The sequence below is a fragment of the Balaenoptera physalus genome, assembly GCF_965194825.1.
Source record: "Balaenoptera physalus genome assembly, chromosome: 9".
NCBI lineage: Eukaryota > Metazoa > Chordata > Mammalia > Artiodactyla > Balaenopteridae > Balaenoptera > Balaenoptera physalus.
The window spans coordinates 15,048,347-15,069,342 of NC_138888.1; the positions used below are offsets into that span (position 1 = coordinate 15,048,347).

At 44.2% G+C, this 20,996-nt stretch overlaps 1 protein-coding gene across 8 annotated transcripts in view; it reads left to right on the plus strand.

The window, feature by feature from the left end:
• ZBTB2 (zinc finger and BTB domain containing 2) overlaps positions 1-20,996 on the plus strand; it is a 32,324-nt gene that overhangs the window by 307 nt on the left and 11,021 nt on the right. Inside the window, exons 2-4 of one of the 8 annotated variants that reach the window (XM_082474738.1) lie at positions 10,120-10,237; positions 14,560-14,744; positions 15,625-15,642. The exons of 1 other annotated variant lie outside the window; for it this stretch is intronic. In XM_082474738.1, the coding sequence (XP_082330864.1) occupies positions 14,572-14,744; positions 15,625-15,642 (191 nt within the window). In that variant the 5' untranslated portion in view covers positions 10,120-10,237; positions 14,560-14,571. 6 more of the 8 variants (XM_082474739.1, XM_082474737.1, XM_082474740.1 and 3 more) reach the window with 6 other exon arrangements.

Genomic DNA, 20,996 nt, shown 5'->3' on the forward strand with positions numbered 1-20,996 from the left:
CACCGCCTCCGCCTCCCGGGGCCGGTGCCCACGTGCCGCCCCCGGCCCGGGCTCCGGGAAAGCGAAGGGGGGGCGGGGGCCACCGGAGCTCGCAAACGGTTCCGGCAGCGACGGTGGCAACAAAGAAGACGAATGACCCCAGTCCCGGGGCTTCAGGTGAAGGCAGGCGGAGGGCCCGGACCACACGGGGACCCGGTTCTGGGAAGCGAGGGCATGGGCGCCCCGCAGGGGCGGGGGCGGCTGCGCCTGGCGCCGGGGCTCTGGCCGCCTGACAAAACCATCCCCCGGAGCCAGGCGGCGGCGAGTCGGCGGCGGCTCCATCCGGGGCTTTGCGCGAGGGGGAGGGGACGGAAGCCGAGAGGGCGGGCGGCGGAGCGGAGGAGGGAGGGAGAAAGGGGAGGGGGGCGATTCGCGTTCCGTTCCCCGTCGCCGGTCCCTCCCTTCCCGCCGCCACCGCGAAGCGCGTCCCGAGCGGCGACGGCCGGTGAGCGTCCCGCGCTGGAGCCCCAAGAGGCCGGCCCGTCAGGTGCGTAATCCTTCCGTAATCGCCTCGCCGCCGCCTCCTGCTGCTACCGCCGCTGCTTCTTCGGCGGCAAGGCTGCGAGCTGCGGAAGTGGGTTTGGGGGAGGGGAGCGGAGAGGGAGGGGGAGGGGAGGGATCCGGTCCGACCGGAGCAGGCCCGGCCTCTCTGGCGCTTCTCCCAGCTGCAGCGGCTCCTACAGCTGCTGCCGCTACTGCTGCGGCTCCGCCTCCCCGCTCGCGGGCGGGGGCGCGCACGCGCGCTTCCGGCCTCCTCGGGTCTCGCGCTGTCTCCCGCTCTCGCGCGCGCTCTTCCCCTCGCCCTGTCTGGCCACCCCCCGCCCCCGGCGCCGGAGCTGTTGCGCCGGCCGGGGCGTTGCGCACGGCGTAGGCGTCGGCATTGTGTTAAACTCCGCGGGACTTGGGCGAGCGCGCGCGCGCACGCGGGACTGAAGGAAGCGGAGAGCGTGCGGCGCGGCCCGAGTGCGTCGCTCCTCCTCTCCCCGCAGCCCCTCGGGGATGGGGGCGGGGCCGGGGTGCGCGGCGCCCGGCCCCGCCCCCGGCCCGGCGCCCGCCCCTTGGGGCGGGGCGGGGCGAGGCTGGCGGGACTAGGCTGAGTGGGCGGCCGTTGAGACGCTTTCTGGCAGGGGGTGGGGGTGTGAACGCGGGCCCCCTTGGGCGCTGCCTGGGCCGCCCGCTGCAGCCCGTGCCGCAGGGGTGGGCGCGCTGGGCGGCGGCCTCGAGCTTCCGCTCCACGGGCTATCTACGCCTCCGGTAAGGCCGAGGCTAGCCCAGAGCTGCGCTGTGGTTGCTGGCTGCTTGGCCTTGGGCCTTGGGGCCGGCCTCCGAGCCGCGCTTCCGGCCGATGCGGCCCGCACAGCCGGGTAGGGCTCCGCGGAGGGGAGGTTGGGGCGCGGAGGCTGCTTCCCGGGACCGGAGTCGTTTTCTCGGTGTAGCGAAACCCCCAAACCATTCATTTTTAAACAAGGCTACAAAGAGAAGTGGTAATGCAAAAGATGCTTAGGAAGCGAGGTTTTTGTCCCTTTTAGCTGGTAGTGAATTAAGAGGGCAGTAAAGAAGAAGGCAGGGGTAGCAGAGCGGGCAAGAAAGTGGTTGGGCAGAGTGATTATGTAGTTAGTTATTGCTACGCCGTTTACTGCGAGAACTTCAACTGCTGAACTCCTAATTATGCCGTAGGGAAATAACCCAGGCTCGTTGCCCCGCCCCCAGTTTGCTGTGTTCCTTAGCTCTTCATCATACAGTGGGCCCCCTTGGCGTGCGAGTCTCAGATCTATTCATTTTCATGGGTTATTGTTTTAGTAAAATAAAGCATTCAACAGATCGGAATCACGGGCTCAAGCAGAATTCCAAGGTGCTCTGGGTTTCCTTAAACAGGCTGTCCAGTCCTTGCTAGGACCGACACTCTATGTTGACCCCTAATGGGTCACTGGAACAGGGTGTAAGTATCACGAGCATTTTAGTCTGAGGGGCCTGAGATTTTATTAGAAAATCAGAATTAAGACATTTTAAACCCTCATTTCTCTGATTTATTACAAGCCAAAATTAATTGTTAAAGGAAATTTTTATTTTGCATTCTAAGTGATCTTAGTGTGTGTCCAGGGCATTTTCAAACTGTTAAAAGTAATTTTGAAGAAGGAAGTGTACGACTAATAATACATTCCTGTAAATGGGCATTTCTCACTTAATAAATGTGTGGTTTGTATAAGTTTATTTTCTAGCCAAAGACTTGACCTGTGTTGAAACCATCACAAGACCTCAAAGTGCAAGAAGTGGTATCAGTGCCACAGATAGTCAACAGTGGAGGAGCCCTGTTACAGGATGGCAGATAAACCACCCCTAAAGCTTTGCTGCACAGTTCAGCTGCTTACTTGCCAGTTTGAAAGCTTCTCTTCAGAGAGGACGTAAATAAACGGTGCTCCGCCAACTCTTCCAATGGAATACTCCAGCAGCAGAGAATAAACATTAGATGTATTAGGTCATAGAATAAAAGCTATGACAGTTTCTTTTTTATCTTAATGGTTAATAAGAACTTTGCACTGTCCTCCAAAATCTGCACTTTTGTGATATAAAAAATTTATTAAATTATATACAATTACATTTACCCCAGTTCCTCCAAGAAGATACATGTCCCTGTGTAAGGGGATATGCTTTTTCCCCAGCTTGAGAATCACCAACATAGAGGTGGGAAGTGAAAGGAGATGTCTAAGGCTGACCTATGGCATTGGCTTGGGATCAGCTTCTTTGGAGTTGGGAGACTCTCCTACCATTTCTTACCTGTGGCTTGTTGCTTCATCCCTAGACCCACTCACCTTTCTGTGAAGTAACTTTGAGACTTTGGGCAAGTAGTGTAGTGCCAGGCCATCACAGTAAGGGAGGAACTGCTGGTCAGCTGGAGACTTTACCATAAATTTCAAAATACACCTGACAAAAGGTGTATTTCCTACTTCCTTATGATCTTTGGGTCACAAAGCATGACCCTGAAAACCAAAAAGGGAATTGAGAATTTTTTTTTTCCCCTGAAGAAAAAAAAATTTTAACATTCTAAGCATTAGGTCAAGAACACTTCTTAACCTTTTTTATACTCAAGTAGATTATAATTTTTATTAGCAAATTAAACTTAAATAATTAAATATTACTTTGAATCCATAGTAAATAAGGTTGTGTTTTACAGTGCTGATATGCCCTTGATGCAGTCCGTAGCCACAGAAAGAACACTTACAAGGAGTTGGCTGGCGAAGACGGTGAAGACTTTTTTTTTTTTCGGTACAAAGGCCAAGTTTGAGGCTGGTATTTATGCTCAAATGCAGAATCCCCAGCTCACATGCATGAGGTTTGCATCATGTGACGTTCTCACATCAAGAAAGCTCAGTGTGCAAAGATAGGAATTTGTAAAACACTTTACTGTATCTGGTTAAGTACTTATCAAACAAATCTTTTACTTTACAAGAGGCTTTCATGTACAGTTTCTTTAAATATTGTGCACCCCTAAGTTCTGCATGAAGCAAGGGTGAACTTCAAAATAACGTGAGAACAATTTCAAAGCGTACACATGTTCTTCTATGCCCCACCTAGTCATTTAGATTCTCCGTGTCCCCAGAGTGATTCTGAACAGGGATTGTCTAAGTGTGGTCTACGGTCCCTTGTGAATCCCCAGGACCCTTTCAGGGTTCCATAAGGTCAAAGCTATTTTCATAATGATACTAAGATGTTACTGGCCTTTTTCACTGTTGACCAAATGTGTCAACATTGGGGAGATCTGCATAACACAATGAGCTGACATTTTCGAAATAACCAACGGACAGTGTTAAAAGTCATGAATGGGTAAACGACCCATTCAGAGTGTAAGAGACAGCAATGAATTTTACTGTAATAGAGCAGGAAAATTTCATTCATTGATGTATAAAACTTTTAGATCGCACAACTAACCTTTAAGAAACTACCGCTTGTCAAGTTTTGGTGTAATATCAAAGAAGAATATCCACAATTACCTGAAAAGGCTATTTAAATGCTTTCTTTTTTTTTTTTAACTGAGTATGTGGGTGAGACTAGATTTTCTTTAATACTCAACCAAAACACATCACAACAGAGTAAATGGAGAAGCAGGGTGAATGCAGAATCCAGTTGTCTTCTATCAAAGAGATTTGTAAAAATATAAAAAGATACCACTTCACTATTTTTTTTGTTATTTTGGAAGATATAATTTTTTTTCACAAAAATGTGTTATTTATCTTAACATGCAGCGGGCTTATTATTGCTATGTCTAATTGAACTAATAAATGTTTTTAAATTTCTCAGTTTTAATTTCTAATATAAATATCAATAGTTATATTCCATATAAACAAAAGCTCTTGATATCATCAGTAATTGTAAAGAGTGTGAAGGGGTCCTAATACCAAAAAGTTTGAGAACCCCTGAAATAAAATATTAAGTGAATTAGTTAAGACTTTGAGTTAAAATATATTTGGAGCTCCTCTCTGGCATACATGGAGCTACACCTATAGGAGATTATGTTTTCTTCAGATTAATTTTACTAATCATCATACAACATATGAAAAAGGAAGGCAATCTCTACTTTGGAGGGTTATTAGAAGCAAATTAGATTAGGTTTTAAATTTTGCTGTGTGGTCACATCCACATCTAAGTTTCCTTAAAGTTGATTGTAGCATAATACCTTTCGAATTATCACTTTAATATCAACTCTTTATTAACCATAAATCTCTGACCTGCTTCTCCTTGACATCTGAACTATCCCTGAACTGCCTCCTTCTGACCTCAACTTACACTCAGAAATTAAAAACTAATTTTAATGTTAACTTAAGCAAAATACAATTAAAAAGAAATCTTTTACAAATGCAGTGCTTTCCAAAGTCAGAATAAGTGCCACTGGTAAGTGTGTGTCCCTCCTTTTTCTAATTACTATGGGGAGGATTGACTAAAGAAATGTTAAGAAAAATATGTCAACCTATCATCACAACTAAATACATTTCCTAGCCTCAAAATACAGTTTTAAAATATATTAAAATTCAAACAACCAGCCTCATTCAAGTTTACTTTATAGGCCCTCAAATATTAATTATTAATAATACTAATTGAAAAAGCAGTTTTTTCCTCCTGGTAAGTGGTCTAAACTACTTGAAAGAATCAATCTTACTTGTGGGTAGTGCTTTTTCTATTACTGAGGTGTCCTGTGCATTTCAATATTCATTTATGCTTCACTTAAATAAAATCAAGTACTCCAGAGGACCCTTTTAGTGCCCTTGAAATGGGTAATCTAAGTGGTATTTAGTATCTTAGAAGGGCTATTATCTTTAAAAAGTGAATCATCAATTCCCAAAAGCTGTTTTGGTCTCCTGTTCTTATACCAAAAGTGAAGGAGAAACTTGGGTTGTCAAAATATAATATGATTACATTCGTCCCATTCAGCTGTTCCTCCAAAAGATGAGTAATTTACTTAAGGATCAGCCCACCGTGTGCTGTGTGATGGCAGCTGAAAGCACTCGACATCTAGGTAGTATCCCATTTTCAGAGTGATAACAGTGGTGAAGACAAAACCCAAAGCATTAAATAATGTAAATGATCATTTGTATTTGGCTTTGGAAAGTGTTTTTAATTTATTTCAACATATTATGTCTTACAGTCTCTGAATTTACTTAAGAAAAAAGCCACTTTGTACACATATACGTACATAAAAAGGCATTCTGTGAAATCTCACTTTTAAGAATTGACTCCCCTCTTTATCTGTACTTGTCTTCAGTTCCTGTCTGCTCACTATTCTGATTTAGGAAAGACAAATGATTTTTTTTTTTACGTTCCATTTATAGCGTTGAATGGGTGGGGGCTTTATATAGATAGGTCTTCAGTTTTACGTCAGGTTGTTGGCCCTCTGTGACTACGACTGGTAAGAACTTTTAGGAATGACCTATAGAGCAAGGCAGTGTTGTGGAAGGAGCGTGAAATTTACACCCAGAAGACCAGGATTCAGTGGACTCCTGTTCGTTTACAGTTTTAACCTCTTTGAACTATCATGTAATGATTTAAGGATGTGACTTCTAGAGTCGGTCACACCTGGCTTCTCCAAAGACTCTCTGACATAAATTACAGACAAGACTTCGGAGCTCCAGACCAACATTACTTACCGACAGGTACCCTAAAGCCCTACCTGGCATGTCTCAAAAGCATCTCAATCCCAACATGTCTGGACCTAACCTCATGATCTTCCCCCACAAAACTGGGTTTTTGCCTGTGCTCCCTCCACTGGGGGGAGCCCCATGCTCTATCCAGTTACACAAGTTAGAAATATGGGGGTTACCTAGGACACCTTGATCTCCCCCACCCTCCTCCGTTGAATCCACCAACACCCAGTTCTGCTGATTTTTTTATCTTCTGTTTTTCAAATTCTGTCCATCTCCATCTTCATCGCCACCACCCGATCTGTCATCTCTCTTCTAGACCACTGGAATACCTCGCCTCTCAACCACTTCTAACAGGCCTCCCCTTGCCCACCTCTTTGCCCCCACCCCCTATTTGGTTAGCCCTTCAGCTGCAGCCATCTGATCATGTAGATCAGCTCAGAATGATATTTACATCATAGACATCTGGTCATGTCACCTTTCTTCAAATCCCCTTTGGGAGCTCCTCACTGCTCTTAAGATATGGACCAGAATCCTTAACAAAACCTGAGTCTTCAGCTTCACCTGCCTCATTCTTCTCTGGCTCTTTGCCCTTCTGCCACATTGACCTTCTTTTAGTTCCTCGGTTGCATCTTGCTCCCTCCCGTCTTAAGGCCTTTGCAAGTGCCGATCCCTCGGCCTGGAATACTCTACCTTTGCCCAGTTAACTCTTCTCGTTCTTTAAATATCTGCTTAACTTGCATTTCTTCACAAACACCTTTCCTGACCCACAATCCCCAAATTAGACCCTAGTTTTATGACCTCATAGTTCCTTATATTTTTCTTTGATAGTTCTTATCAGAGTTGGCTATTAGAAATCTGTGTACTTATTTGATTATACCCTTGAACTCTGTGTATTCTTCATACTTGTATCCACTGTCCCTGGCACCTTAGAAAGCTCTCATCATGTGCATTACCACTTCCCAGATCTGCTTCTTAAGAGCTAGCTCTGCATGTGGGCAAGTTAAACTTAACTTCCCTAAGTCTAAATTTCTTCTGGAAAAAGGCTAATTAATCCTTGACACATAAGTGGTCATTTATTATTAATGCTGTGGTTATTATTATAATTAATAATGAAATAAATAGAAGACAATATACCATGGTATTGACCAGGATTAAATGATGTGTGTGAAGGGTTATTATAAACTATAAAGCACTATTAACATAATTATTAGCATGAAGAAACACGAGGTGACATTTTAAAATTGAAAAATTCTTCTAAAATATAGCACACATTAAATTGATGAGAATTTTGGGGTTAATCTAGGAAAAACAGAAATTGAACTTTTACCCCCAAATCACCCAACTAGTCAGGGGCCAACCGATGATTAGAACTCGACACTCTTCTCCTCTCTAAGCATGTAGTTTTTAATTTAACAAATATTGAACCTCAGACAGTGTGCTTAGGCACATGGGATAAAGCAATAAATGATAAGTAGTACTCAATGCTGGCTTTCCAGAAGCATCAGGCAGGTTCACAGAGGCTCTGGAGGTAAGAAGACCCTCCAGTCTTAAAGGTCAGGGAAATTTTGCAAAGGACAAGTAGAGCTGGGGGGGAGGGGCAGGCGGTCAGTGGTGGTCCCTCTGCAAGTGGCACGTTCAAAGGTCCTGCACAGAAGTTCCAAGGCCCAGTTCAAACAGGCCCCGTCTCCTGACCATGTGAGTAGAAATCAGGTTGCTGAGCTGCTCAGCTTTGAGAGGGAGGCCCCTGAGCAGTGAGTGTTATGTTCTGTTAGGAGCCCAGGAATGGCCTGGGCATTCAGGACCTTTCCTGGGCAAAGAAAACTGCAGATTATCTCAGTTCACCCAGAATTTCCCGAGTGAGTGAAATACATCATTCTGTCTTCCTTATCGTCAACATAAACTGGATTTGTGATCATGCTTGGACTTCAGAACAACGAGACACTTGTTGATCACTTGGTAAAGACCACCAAACGGAGAGTCTTGTATCAAGAAAACAATTAGGCGCAACTTAATGTCATAAAGTAAAATTTTATGTTGTAATTTTTTTTGCATTAGAAAAAAATTTTTTTCCATATGTTGAATATAGTGCCGCTGTCCTTCCTCTAGAAGTATATTCTGACATTATGTCCTGTCTACCTTTTTATGTTGAAAAGCCCTCCATTCCTAGCAGGTATGTAAATATTTTATGTCTTTTCTTTCAAAATAAAGAGGGAGCACACTCTGTTGGCCCCTCAGTTTCAAGATTGCTTGGTTTGTTTTTAGTAGGTCTTGGCAGCCCGGAAGTCTGGAAACCAATGGTTTAGATTAGCACTAGAGCAGGGAATGCAGAGTGAGCAGCGGTGAGGTCACCTGTAAGCCATGTTGAGGAATCTGGGTTTCATCCTGAAGGCGGTGGGGAAACAAGAGGAGGATTTTCAGCAGGATGGTAACATCAGATTTGCCCTTGAAGAGATGGTTCTAGCTGTTCCATACGGATAGGTTGGAGAGGCTAGAGCTGGAAACAGGGAGATGAGTAGGGAGGTAGAGTTAAGGCGTGGGGTGGGATAAAGAGTTTAAATTGGTGGCACATGGGTGGCATATGAGGAGTGAGAGGTAGAGGCCTGAAAGGGGAGTCGGGGTTCCTGGCTTGGTCGAGGGGTAGATGATGGAGCCATGCACTGAGCTGGGGATACAGATGGAACAGGTTTGTGTCGATAGCTTTTATTGTCCCTTTTGGGATCTGAGTTTTGCCTAGACTGAATTTAGGGTTCCTTTGGGGCAGCCAAGTGGGAGTGGACCAGATCACCACAGAAGTCTGCAGAGTGAGAAGTGGGCAGTGGACCAAAGGCAGAGGAGCAAAAGAGGAATCAGCAAAAGAGGAATCTTGATGGGGATTAAAATAGAGTAGCCAGAGGTGAGACGAAAACCAAAGTGCGGTGCCCTGGAAGCAGGGCCTGAGTATTTATGGAGCAGGAAGAAGGGTATTAAGTGCCGCAGAGAGGTCGAATAAGCTACTCTTCCATTGGGCTGGGGAGCAAGAGGCCATCAGTGACTTTGGTGGGCAGTGCAGGGCCATTTCAGTGCTGGCGGGCAGGAGCAATGTGGTTGGGTGAGCAGTCGATGGCGGTGGGAAGAGCAGATGTCCATTTCCTCAAAGGGGGGGTAGCCTGGAGCAGAGCCAGCGCATGAAGATGCTGCATCCTCAGCCTACGCAGCATTGTGCAAGTAAAGCCTCATGGAAATGATTATGAAGGGGGTCGTGATCAGGAAAGAAGATTGGGGAAAGGGCAGTACTGTCAGCTGGATGGGGGTGGGGCAGGAGCTCCCTGAGATGCTCCAAGCCCGGTACCCACTCCTCCCTCTACCCTCTTACCCCGTTTTCTCAGGTTCATTCATATATGTGAGAATCTAGGGGGTTGTTTTTCTTTTTCCCACTGAGAAAGGCTTTTTGGTCTCTAGAGTAAAGAAGATTTTTAAAGATTGATCTGTATGGGATTTTCCCCCCGTGTGAAATACGTACATATGACACATTTTCTTTGTTTCTCCTTTCGTTTGGTTTTTCCACTTTTCAGACTCCGGACATGTGTTCTGCCTTCTGTATTTGAAAGACACATTCAGTTCATTTCCTATTCTAGACGCCCCTAAATTGAGATCCTAAAATAGATCCTAACATAGTGGACCCTCTTTAAAAAGAAACATTTTGCAGTTTTATCATAGTTTTATTCTTATAATCTGAATAAGATACTCACGTTAGTCCGTTTATGGAACGAGGGGGGAGCCATACATTTTGCTAATTCGAAGAGATGATATATATCCGTTCATGTAAAAACCCCAAACCTCAAAATCGTCCTATAAAATACTGATAAATTTGATGAAAATTTTATATGTCAAAAATCTCTCTAAAACAAAAGAGAGAAAAATATTAGCAACATATGTGACAAAGGGCTCGTTTTCTTTATATACAAAGGGTTTTACAGATTGACAAGAAAAAAGAACAAATAACCTGATAGAAAATGGGCAGAGCTCATGAAGAGAAGCAAGAGGACATAAAAATATACTTCAATTCATCATTAAATGCATAGAAGGTAAAAAGTGACATTGGCAAAGATTCTTTAAAAAGTGATAATACCCAGTGTTGGCCAGAGTGTGGGGAAGTGGGTGGGGACGATGGACACTATGGTGTGTCCAGAATAGTTGAATCTCTTATAACAAGTATATACACTTTAAAGTAGCCGTAAAAAATCCCCTATTAGTTTTAAACAGACATACTTGTACGTAGCGTGTTCCAAAAAATCAAATGAACCCCAGTTTAAATCCTACTTCTTGTTCTTAGGGATTCTATAATCTTGGGCAAGCTACCTGACTTCTCTAAGCCTGGTTCCTCGTTTGTAAAATGTGGTTAGCAAGACATCAAATAGCTCAAGTTAGTGTGAAAGTAAATGAATGACATATAGAAATGATTGGTTAATAGTAAACACTCCATAAACAATAGCCACTTGTCATTACCATCAAGAGATAAACAGGGATGCATTACTGTACTTGTCAATGAAAGTGACACCTTGAAGCTGCCTGACCGTGTAGGTGTTCACTATCAGAGTCAGAGAGCACAGTAAAGCAGCTCAGCCCAGGTTGTTCTGAAAGGTATTATACTTTTTGTAGAGAAAGGCAAGTTAGTAAGATGGGAAAGGAAGTGTTCTGGCACTTTTCAGAGAACAGCCTTGAAGGCAAGTTTCTAAAGTTATATCCTGGTGGAGGTCAGATGAGAGCGATGTTTCTTAGTCATCCCGGTTACTTTGCCACCTGGCAATGTCCCTGTCTCTTCTTCCTGATCTTCGTGCTTTCGCCTTCTCTGACATACGCAGAAAACACTGGGGAGCTAAGTTCCCGATCCACGCCACTGACGTTCACCTGCAAGCAAGACTACAGTCCAGGTCTCTTCACGCTCAAACTCCTGCAAACAGTGATGGCTCTCCTGCCTCCCATGCTTGGATAGAGCTCTTGGTAGAAAACACGATACTTGACATTCTGGAGTCTTGCTTTGTGACCGGATCAGTCTCTTAAAGTATCATTCCACTTTGTTCATTTATTTTAGGGCGCACTTGTCAATTTCTGAATCTGCCAGATCATCCCTAGAACCCAACCCTAACCCTAGAACAGGAAAGAGGGTGTGGAGTTGAGCACCAGCTGCGTAAGAATCGATGTGTTTCTGTTTCTATTTTTGTTTTTAAGCTTACTGGTAATGCTTTCTCCACAGTCGCTTCCCTGCTTCTGAAGTTAAGCACCGTGGTTATCCATTTTTAATCGAATTAATTAATGTGGGATGGGCTTTTCCTTTTTAACTTTTTATTTTGAGATAACTGTAGATTTACGTGCAGTCACAAGAAATAATACAGAAAGATCTCATGTACCCTTCACCCAGTTTCCTCTGATGGAAACATCTTGCAGAATTCTGCTCCATCACAACAGGGTATTGACATTGACACCACTGAGCTGCAGGACATTTCTGTCACCACGGGGCTCCCTCCTGTTGCCCATCTACAGCCAAGCGTCATGGCCCTCCTCTCCCCTCGCCCCTCCACCACTAACCTGTTCTCTACTTCCGTAATTTTCAAGAATGTTATGTAAATGGAATCATACAGTATGTAACCTTTGGGGACATAATTCACCCAGGTTGTTGCCTGTTTCTGTAGTTCATTTCGTCTTAAGGCTGAGTAGTTTCCTGTGGTTTGGGCATACCACGTTGTTTAACTGTTCAGCCATCGAAGAGCATCTGGGTCACTTCTGGTTTTTAACGGAGGAATAAAGCTGCTGTGGATATACAGCTGCAGATTTTTGTGTGAACCTAAGTTTTCATTTCTCTGGGATAAACGTCCATGTGTGCAACTGCTGGGTAGTATGGTAGTTACATATTTAATTTTTAAAGAAACTGCTGACTTTTCCAGAGCGGCTGCACCGTTTTACCTTCCCACCAGCAATGGCACGAGCAGTCCATTTCTCCGCATCCTTGCCAGCACTTGATTGTTGTTCTTTTATATTTGGCCACCCTGCTAGGCATGTGGTGAATCTCACTGTGGTTTTAATCTGCTTTTCCCTAAGCGCTGTTGAGCTGTCTTTTCATGTGTTTGTTTGCCATCTGCATATCCTCACTTCAAGTATTTTGCCCATTAGGTTTCTAATCCGATTGTTTTTGTACTGTTGACTTTTGAGAATTCTTTATATATTCTAGAGACTAGTCCTTTATCACATTTTTTTCTCCTGCTTTTTAGCTTGTCTTTTCATCCTCTTACCAGGGTCTTCCTCAGAACAAAAGTTTTTAATTTTTATGAAGTAGAATTTATCAATTTCTCCTTTTATGGTTTGTACTTTTGATGAATCCTAGATTCTGTAAGGTTTTATCCCATTTTTTTTCCCTGAAAAGTATAGTTTTGGTGTTCTACATTTAAGTCTGTGATGCATTTTGAGTTAATTTTTATATAAGATATGAGACTTAGAGATCAAAGTTCTTTTTCTTTTCTTTTTTCCTTTTCCTTTTTTTTTTTTTTTTGTCTATGGAAGTCCACTTGATCCAGCACCATTTGTTGAAAATTGTTCTTTCTCCAAAATCAAAAATCTACTGTACATATTTATGTGGGTTTCTCTGTTCTATTCCATTGATCTGTGTGTTTATCCCTCTGTCAGTACCATACAGCCTAGAATACTGTAGCTATATAATACATCTCGAAATTGGATAGACTGATTCCTCCCGCTTTATTACTCTTTTTAAGAACTGTTTTAGCTATGCTAGTTTCTTTGCCTTTGCATAAACATTTTAGAATATTCTCATCTGTATCTACAAAGAAAATCTTGCTGGGATTTTGAAAAGAATTATATCAAACCCATATATCAATTTGGAAAAAATTGATTTATATTATGTGTTCCTAAACATAAATACAGTATGTCTCTTCATTTATTTAGATCTTCTTTGATTTCTTTCATCAGCATTTTGTAGTTTTCAGCATACAAGTCCTATACGTGTTTTGTTAGATTTACATCTGTGTATTTCTTTTTTTTGTGATTATAAATGATATATTTCTAATTTCAGTGTCCATGTGTTCAGTGTTAGTATGTAGAATTATGATTGCATTTGTTTGTTTGTTTGTTTATTTATTTTTGGCTGCGTTGGGTCTTCGTTGCTGCACGGCATGTGGGATCTTCCCAGACCAGGGGTCGAACCTGTGTCCCCTGCGTTGGCAGGTGGAGTCTTAACCACTGCACCACCATGGAAGCCCTACAATTGGTTTTTATATGTTTATCTTGTATCCTGTGGCATGGCCAAAGTCATTTAATAATCCCAGGAGGTTTTGTAGATACCTTGGGATTTTCTATGTATATAAAAGTCATGTCATCCGCAAATAGGAACAGTTTTATTTCTTCCTTTCCTGTCAGTATGACTTTTATTTCCTTTCTTGCTTTATTGCTCTAACTAGAATATCCAGTACTATATTGAATAGTGAGAATGGACATCCTTGCGTTGTTCTCAATCTTAAGGAGAAAGCATTCGCTCTTTCTCCCCATTAAGTATACTGTTAAGTATAATGTTGATGTTTGTGTGCTGGGCTTTTATAAATGCTGTTTGCCTGTGGGAAGGAGCACATCAGGAGTTTACTGATTTGATACACCGGCTCCCCCAGAGGCAGTTCCCCTACTACAAATAGATGGAGGCCACGTGGTTTACTGGAGTGAAGTATGAGGAAAAAAGAGGTTAGAACCTGGGAGTCAGAACATTCAGATTTAAATTTTGACGACCCCCACCTTCTGGCCAGATGGGCCAGGCTAACTCCTTGCACCTCTCGAAGCCCATTTCCTCCTCCACAAAAGATGTAGAAGAGTACCCGTCCTGAGCCCTCACCCTTGAGGAGTAACCATGCGGGGTTATTATAGCCCTGCCAGCGGCAGCCCTGTCCACACGGCAGGAGCTGGAGGATTGTCCAGACTCGGTGAGATCTTGGCCCTGTCCTGCTGTGGCCACACCCCAGCACCTTAATTTACTTCTCTCTCTGGAAGGTTTGACAACTTCTGATGGATCATTAGAATTTGCGTTTGGAATCTTAAACTCAAAGACAAAAGATCCAGGAATGTTTGCTGTCTGGCGGGCTGACTGCTCAGGTCCATTTCCTGGTTCCTCCACTTACCATCTGTATAAACTTGGGCAAAGCATGCAGTCCCCAAATTCACCATAAATTTCATCATCTGTAAAATGGGAGTAGCAACAGAACTACTTCACAGGGCTGTTGTGAAGACTGAGTGAATTTATGTAACGTTTCTAGCAGTGCCTGACATATTAGCCGTGACCATTACTATTGGTGACTATGAAGACACTACTTATTTGTGAATCATCTTTCTTAAAACAAAATTGTTTGCTTTGCAGATTTTTTAAAAAATGGATTTGGCCAACCATGGACTTATTCTTCTGCAACAGTTAAACGCTCAGCGAGAGTTTGGTTTCCTGTGTGACTGCACGGTTGCCATCGGCGATGTGTACTTCAAGGCACACAAATCAGTTCTTGCTTCATTCTCCAATTACTTTAAGATGTTGTTTGTCCATCAGACCAGGTAACTAATGTGGTTGATAACAATCTAATGACTGTAGACTCTGAACTCCGTGGCCCTCTTCCCCACTGAACGTGCTCTGGGCCCTCATCGGGACCGTGGGTCTCGCTGCCTCTCCCTAGGCTCCCAGCCCCTCATGACCTCAGCTGCCCCAAGCAGCCCCTCCACCTCCGAGTAGCCACGTTGGGGGTCACCTACGCGGTCAGGATCGGCAGGATCGGGTCCACTACGAAGGCAGCTTCCTCTCACTCCTCTGGCCCCGTCCCGGGTCTCCCTGCCCCAGACTTTGAGTATTTATCCTTGTCTTCTAATGAGAAGCTTGGCGGCATGAATCCCCACAATCTCCTTCTTTTCTCTCTTAAAATGTCTCAATCTCTTTATCTTTGCACAGTTTTTTGCTTCCCAACTCTCTGTCTTGGAGAAAAGGGCCCCTGGTTGTCTAAGGAAAACAATCTTCCTCCTGCCCTTATGCTCCCAGATCCTACCCTGTAGTGTTTATTCTGTACTTTTCATTTTATACTTGTACCCGCATTGCCATCCCCAAACCTGTGAAGGCTCAGCCCTTCCATGACACCGCTGTCTACCTGCGTGATGGTGCTGCTTTTCCTTTGTTTCACTGTGGAAGTTCTACAAAGGATGACCTATGGCCTCGCCTCTCCTCTGCTCATCCCACACTCTTCCTCTCCGTTGGCACTGTGGTTTCCACCCATCGCTCCACTCACATCATTTTTCCAAGGTCACCTCTTCATCAGAATCACCGCCCCTCCCAGCCTCTGTCGTCCTTGTCCTCTGCAGCATTTGCGACTGTTTTCTTCCTTCTTAAGGGTTGCCACCTGCATTTTAATGACTCTGAATCCCCCTTGTTTTTCTGCCTTCTCCACAGGCGCCTCCTGCAGTTTTGGTGAGTTGGGTCTCCACGCTGCTTTCTCTCTGCCTCTCCTGATGGGCGCTCATCTTTTCCTGGATCTTGCCTCTGCTGGAAACCAGTTGACAGCTCTGGGCTTGATCTTTCTCTGTCTCCAGAACTCTATTTCCCAAGGCCACAGGCTGCCTGCTGGACATCTAGAATTGAATATCCTCTTTTACCTCATTTTGCATGTCTAAAACTGAATTAAGTCCTCCCTGAAGTCCCTTCTGACTTCCCTATTTTTTTATCTTCAAGTAAGCCATACTAAAAATCTCTCTAAAATCGTATCCTATCGGTGCCCAAATCATGTTTTCTTCATAATTACCTCTCACATTAGTTCTTTCCTTCCCTTCTCACTTCCATTTCCTAATCATTTTCCACGTTACTGTCAGATTAATATTCCTAAACATTGCTTTGATTGGAGGGTGCCTTTGATCCGAAACCTACCAGATTGTGTTACTCCTTTGATTGGAAACCTAGAGGGCACCCATCACACATCAAAATAGCACACGGATTCCCCATTCTGTCTTTCAAGGCCCTGCAGGCATGAAGCCTGACCTCCTTCCAGCCCGTCTCCGACCGCACGCCCACCTGGACCACACTTTGCTGGCCTTCTGCCCACTCCCTGAGTCCTAGTTTACACATCACCTCTTCCGTGACCCCCGCCCCCCAACAATCAAGTGAGCCGAAATGATCAAAAGCAGTCTCTTCCTCTCTCACGTTGCATAGCACTTTATTTATGCCATTTTGTAAGAGCAACATATTTTCCCTTTGTTGTTGTTATTTTTGTACTTACCGCCCCTCCTCATTTGTAAGATGCTTGAGGGCAGAGACTGGGTTTTACAAATGTTTTTGAACATTTGCAGCCTATAGTTCGGGGATTTGTACATAATAGCCACTTGATAAATGTCTAGAGGAGCAGAATGGGTGATGAGTAGGATTAATGGCAGGCGGAGCTTGCTTTATCTTGGGACACTAAGGACGCTCCTGTTTCCTTCATTGTCAGAGACATCGCAGCTATTAGGCACTGCAAGTCTCTACACAATGAATTAAATTCTCTTGCAAAGGGACAGGTTTTCATTTTGAGGAATAAAAGAATATAATGTAATGAGTTTTAAATAGATGCAGGAAACTTAAGTGTAGAACAGTAAGCAAATACCTTTCTAACAAAGGAATGTGATATTGGTGCAGAGAGGAGCCCCAAGTTTGAGCAACAGTGTGCTGTTGCCCCAGAGCTGGCACGTGCCATTTGGGCTGCCTGAGGCCTTGACCACCTCTGGTGAGAGGAGAATACTGCGCAAAGACCAGAGCCATGCTTTTAACTGCTGGCTACTGTAGAGATAGACCAAGAATACAGTTTTTTCACACTTAAGAGAGTGTTTTATGTCTGCAGTTACCACTAGATGTCTCTGTCTTATGGACACTACTCTAAGTGAAAGTTTTAAATCATGTAGCACTGCAGACTTGGAGCTCTCAAAAATAAAACAGAGACAGGCCTTGCTAAGTACAACCTCTGGCAACATCTAACATTATTTTAAAATCCTTATTTTCAGAGTTCTTTAAGCCCAACCGTTACTTGAGGGGTCTAGTGAAGGAAAGATTGAAAATGTAAATGACTGAAAGTTTACAGGAAGGGCTTGTAGCTGTGCTAAAACTATATTTTTCATCCATAAAAGTGTTACGTCAAACAGACATCTGCAAATCAAACCACTTAGGTGTAGGCATATTGTAGAGAGCTGTGTCCTTCCCAGAGCACTTGGAAATGACCAGAGTGGCCCAGAGCGAGCTTGGGCGAATCGACAGGAGGTCTGGCTGACTGGGAGGGAGAGCTGTCAAGGACAGCAATGGCTGGAACGTGACATAAGGAGTTTTTTGGGTTTTTTTTTAATTGGTTGCTAACGTTTTTTTTTTTTTTGGCTGCATTGGGTCTTCGTTGCTGCACACAGGTTCTCTCCCGCTGCGGAGCACGGGCTCCAGGCGCGCGGGCTCTAGAGCACAGGCTCAGTAGTTGTGGCGCACGGGCCCAGTTGCTCCGCGGCATGCGAGACCCTCCCGGACCAGGGCTTGAACCCGTGTCCCCTGCATTGGCAGGTGGACTCCCAACCACTGCGCCACCAGGGAAGCCCTAAGGAGCTTTTTAAAATAACTTCTGAAGTGTCTTGAGTGTGTCTATGTGCTTCTGCTTTAAGAAAAGAAAAAAAAAAGAACAAATCAGGATATATTGGTGTCTGGAAACCTCCCAGAGCCCTGGGTACTTGCAGTAAACCCCAGGGACATGCCGCTTTCCTCTCCCTGGGGGCTCCTCACCAGCTCTGCGGCCCCTGGAGTCCTTCCTTCTCCCTCTAAGCCTGGCTGAAGTGTGGACCGGGCCTCCCCAGCCCCATCCCTTCTTTGCCATCAGAAACTGCATGAAGTTCTTTAAAATTTGAGAGATTTACTGTCCAGTCACCTCCCTTCACAGTCAGTAGACAGAGGACAACCTATACAATAACAAATAAGAGGAAATTATAAAACTTACAACAAAGTTTTTCTGGAAAGGGGCCCTGCTTTGTATTTACCTCTCATGGATGCTGAAAAATATAGCCTTGCTTTGGATTTCTGCCCTCCCTCTTCTTTGCCCTGGGGGCAGAGGGGCTCACTCTCCCCTCCTCCTGCCTGGAGGAACATTCCATCCCACAAGACAAAAGGTGCCCTATAGTCTCCTGGGGGTGATTTGCATCTCTGAAGGCCTGTGGCTTCCGGGTTCATTAGGCCTTTGCCTGGCCCTGGAAAGATCCCCACTAGTTAAGTCTTCAATCTGGAGTTGATTGCTTACATTATGAAAGTATTCTTCACCATACCTAATCCCTGCAGCTTTATTTTGAATATTGAATTTCCCTAAAGCATCTAAATATGTTCTAGTATACACATAATATTGTTGGCACTTACCTTGTGCTTAAAGGGAGGACCACCTGCATTTGCATTCCTATGTAAAGGAATATAAATAACTTAAAGGACTATAAAAAGACTCCCAATAAAGACCTGAATGATCTGTGTGTCTTTTTTAAAAACAGAGTGACATAAACTCTTCCTCTTCATACTGTCAAAGGGTTGCTGGTTTTTAGGCTTGATCTTTATTCTTTGGCTTCCATACTTTATAGTCAAACATTTTCCACATGATTATTTGTATGCAGTCATCTTGAAATATACACACATTGATAGCAATGCAGTAATTATTCAAATCTGTTTTGTCACAAATTGCTATTAAAGTCACTTTCCCCCCTTTTTTTAACAGAATAAAATATTAAATTTAGAAGAGCAGAATATACTGATACTATTTTAGCATATTGGAAAGTATTTGTTAATAAGATAAATAGCTTAATAGTAATAGTAAGTCATAATAGTAATAAGTGGTATAATCAAAAATGATTATAAATTCTAAAGGCATTCAAGGAAGGTGTCTTTAAAGTTAAAAAATGCCCTGTCGGGCTTCCCTAGTGGCGCAGTGGTTAAGAATCCGCCTGCCAATGCAGGGGACACGGGTTCGAGCCCTGGTCCGGGAAGATCCCACATGCCGCGGAGCAACTAAGCCCGTGCGCCACAACTACTGAGCCTGCGCTCTAGAGCCCGCGAGCCACAACTACTGAGCCCTCGTGCTACAACTCCTGAAGCCCGAGTGCCTAGAGCCCGTGCTCCGCAAAAAGAGAAACCACTGCAATGAGAAGCCCACGCACCGCAACGAAGAGTAGCCCCCGCTCGCCGCAATTAGAGAAAGCCCACGCACAGCAACAAAGACCCAACACAGCCAAAAATAAATAAATTAAATAAATAAATTTTTTTTAAAAATACGTTTAAAAAAAATTCACCGTCTATAGAGTATATTCACTCAGTGTGTGATAGCACACATACCTCATAATATGTAGATATACATCCCACTGATTTATAATGATGCGTTAGAGTTTCCCTAATGGCCCAGGGAGAGTTCTTGGGACCTTTTTATTATGCTGCTTGAATCAGAATGCTGTTTCTGGGATGATGCAAACACGAAAGTCTAAAAGTTAGAAAATCAATTTTGCCACAACTGCTTTAGGTGCCTCAGATAAATCATTTAACTTTGGGGGACCTCAGCTTCCATGTCTGTCAGATGGGAATAATCAGGTCTGCCTCATCTACTACACAGGGTTGTCTTAATGCTCCAAAGAATCTTGGTGCTTTGGCTTAGGAGTTAGACTCAAATTTAAATCCCAATTCCATTGCTTACTAACTCTGATATTGAGCAAGGTATAAATCCCTTTGAACCTTAACTCCTTATCTGTAAAATGAGAATTAATGGCAATTAAATGAGAAAATGCCTATTAAATCCCAGCTGCAGGGACTTCCCTGGTGGCACAGTTGTTAAGAATCCGCCTGCCGATGCAGGGGACACAGGTTTGATCCCAGGTCCGGGAAGATCCCATGTGTCGTGGAGCAACTAAGCCCATGCGCCACAACTACTGAGCCTGCGCTCTAGAGCCTGTGAGCCACAACTGTTGAGCCCATGTGCTGCAACTACTGAAGCCCACGCACCTAGAGCCCATGCTCCACAACAAGAGAAGCCACGGCAATGAGAAGCCCGTGCACCGCAACTAGAGAAAGCCCACGCGCAGCAATGAAGACCCAAAGCAGCCAATAAATAATTATTAATTAATTTTTTAAAAGATAACTGGAGAATATTAGAAACAATTAAAAAAAAACAAATCCCAGCTACAGTTCTAATGATGAGGATGATTACATTTGATAAGGAACTGAGTTGTCCCAGAGCTGCTTTTCATGCAATCTAGCAGTGCTGGGGCAGTGATCTGACTCCATTTGAGCTGGAACGTGGTTTGCCTTTCCTGTTCTTCCCAGCTCTACAGCACTCCATCCTCATGCTGGAGAGAGCAGAGTGTTGCAGAGCAGGGGTAGAATGAGGTTTTCTGTTTTCTCGCTTTTGTTGTCTTGCTCTTAGGCACTAGTCCAGCTCCCCCATGTTATATTGTTTGACTCTTACCTCGAAAGATCTGCTGAGCTCTGGACGGCCTTGGATCAATACAGAGTCCTAGACATTTAGCTAAAAGATCTGCAGGTCAGTGGTTCTTAACCGTCTACTGGGTCACAGGCCACTCTCAGATAGAAAGCAATGGATCCTCTCCATAAAACACAAAGTTTTTTATATATGATATAATTTTACATAGATTACTAGGAGAAAAACTGCTTCAAGAGTCTACGAGTTAAGGGCTTCCCTGGTGGCGCAGTGGTTGGGAGTCCACCTGCTAATTCAGGGTCACAGGTTCGATCCCTGGTCCGGGAAGATCCCACATGCCATGGAGCCTAGAAAAAACCCCGCGCGC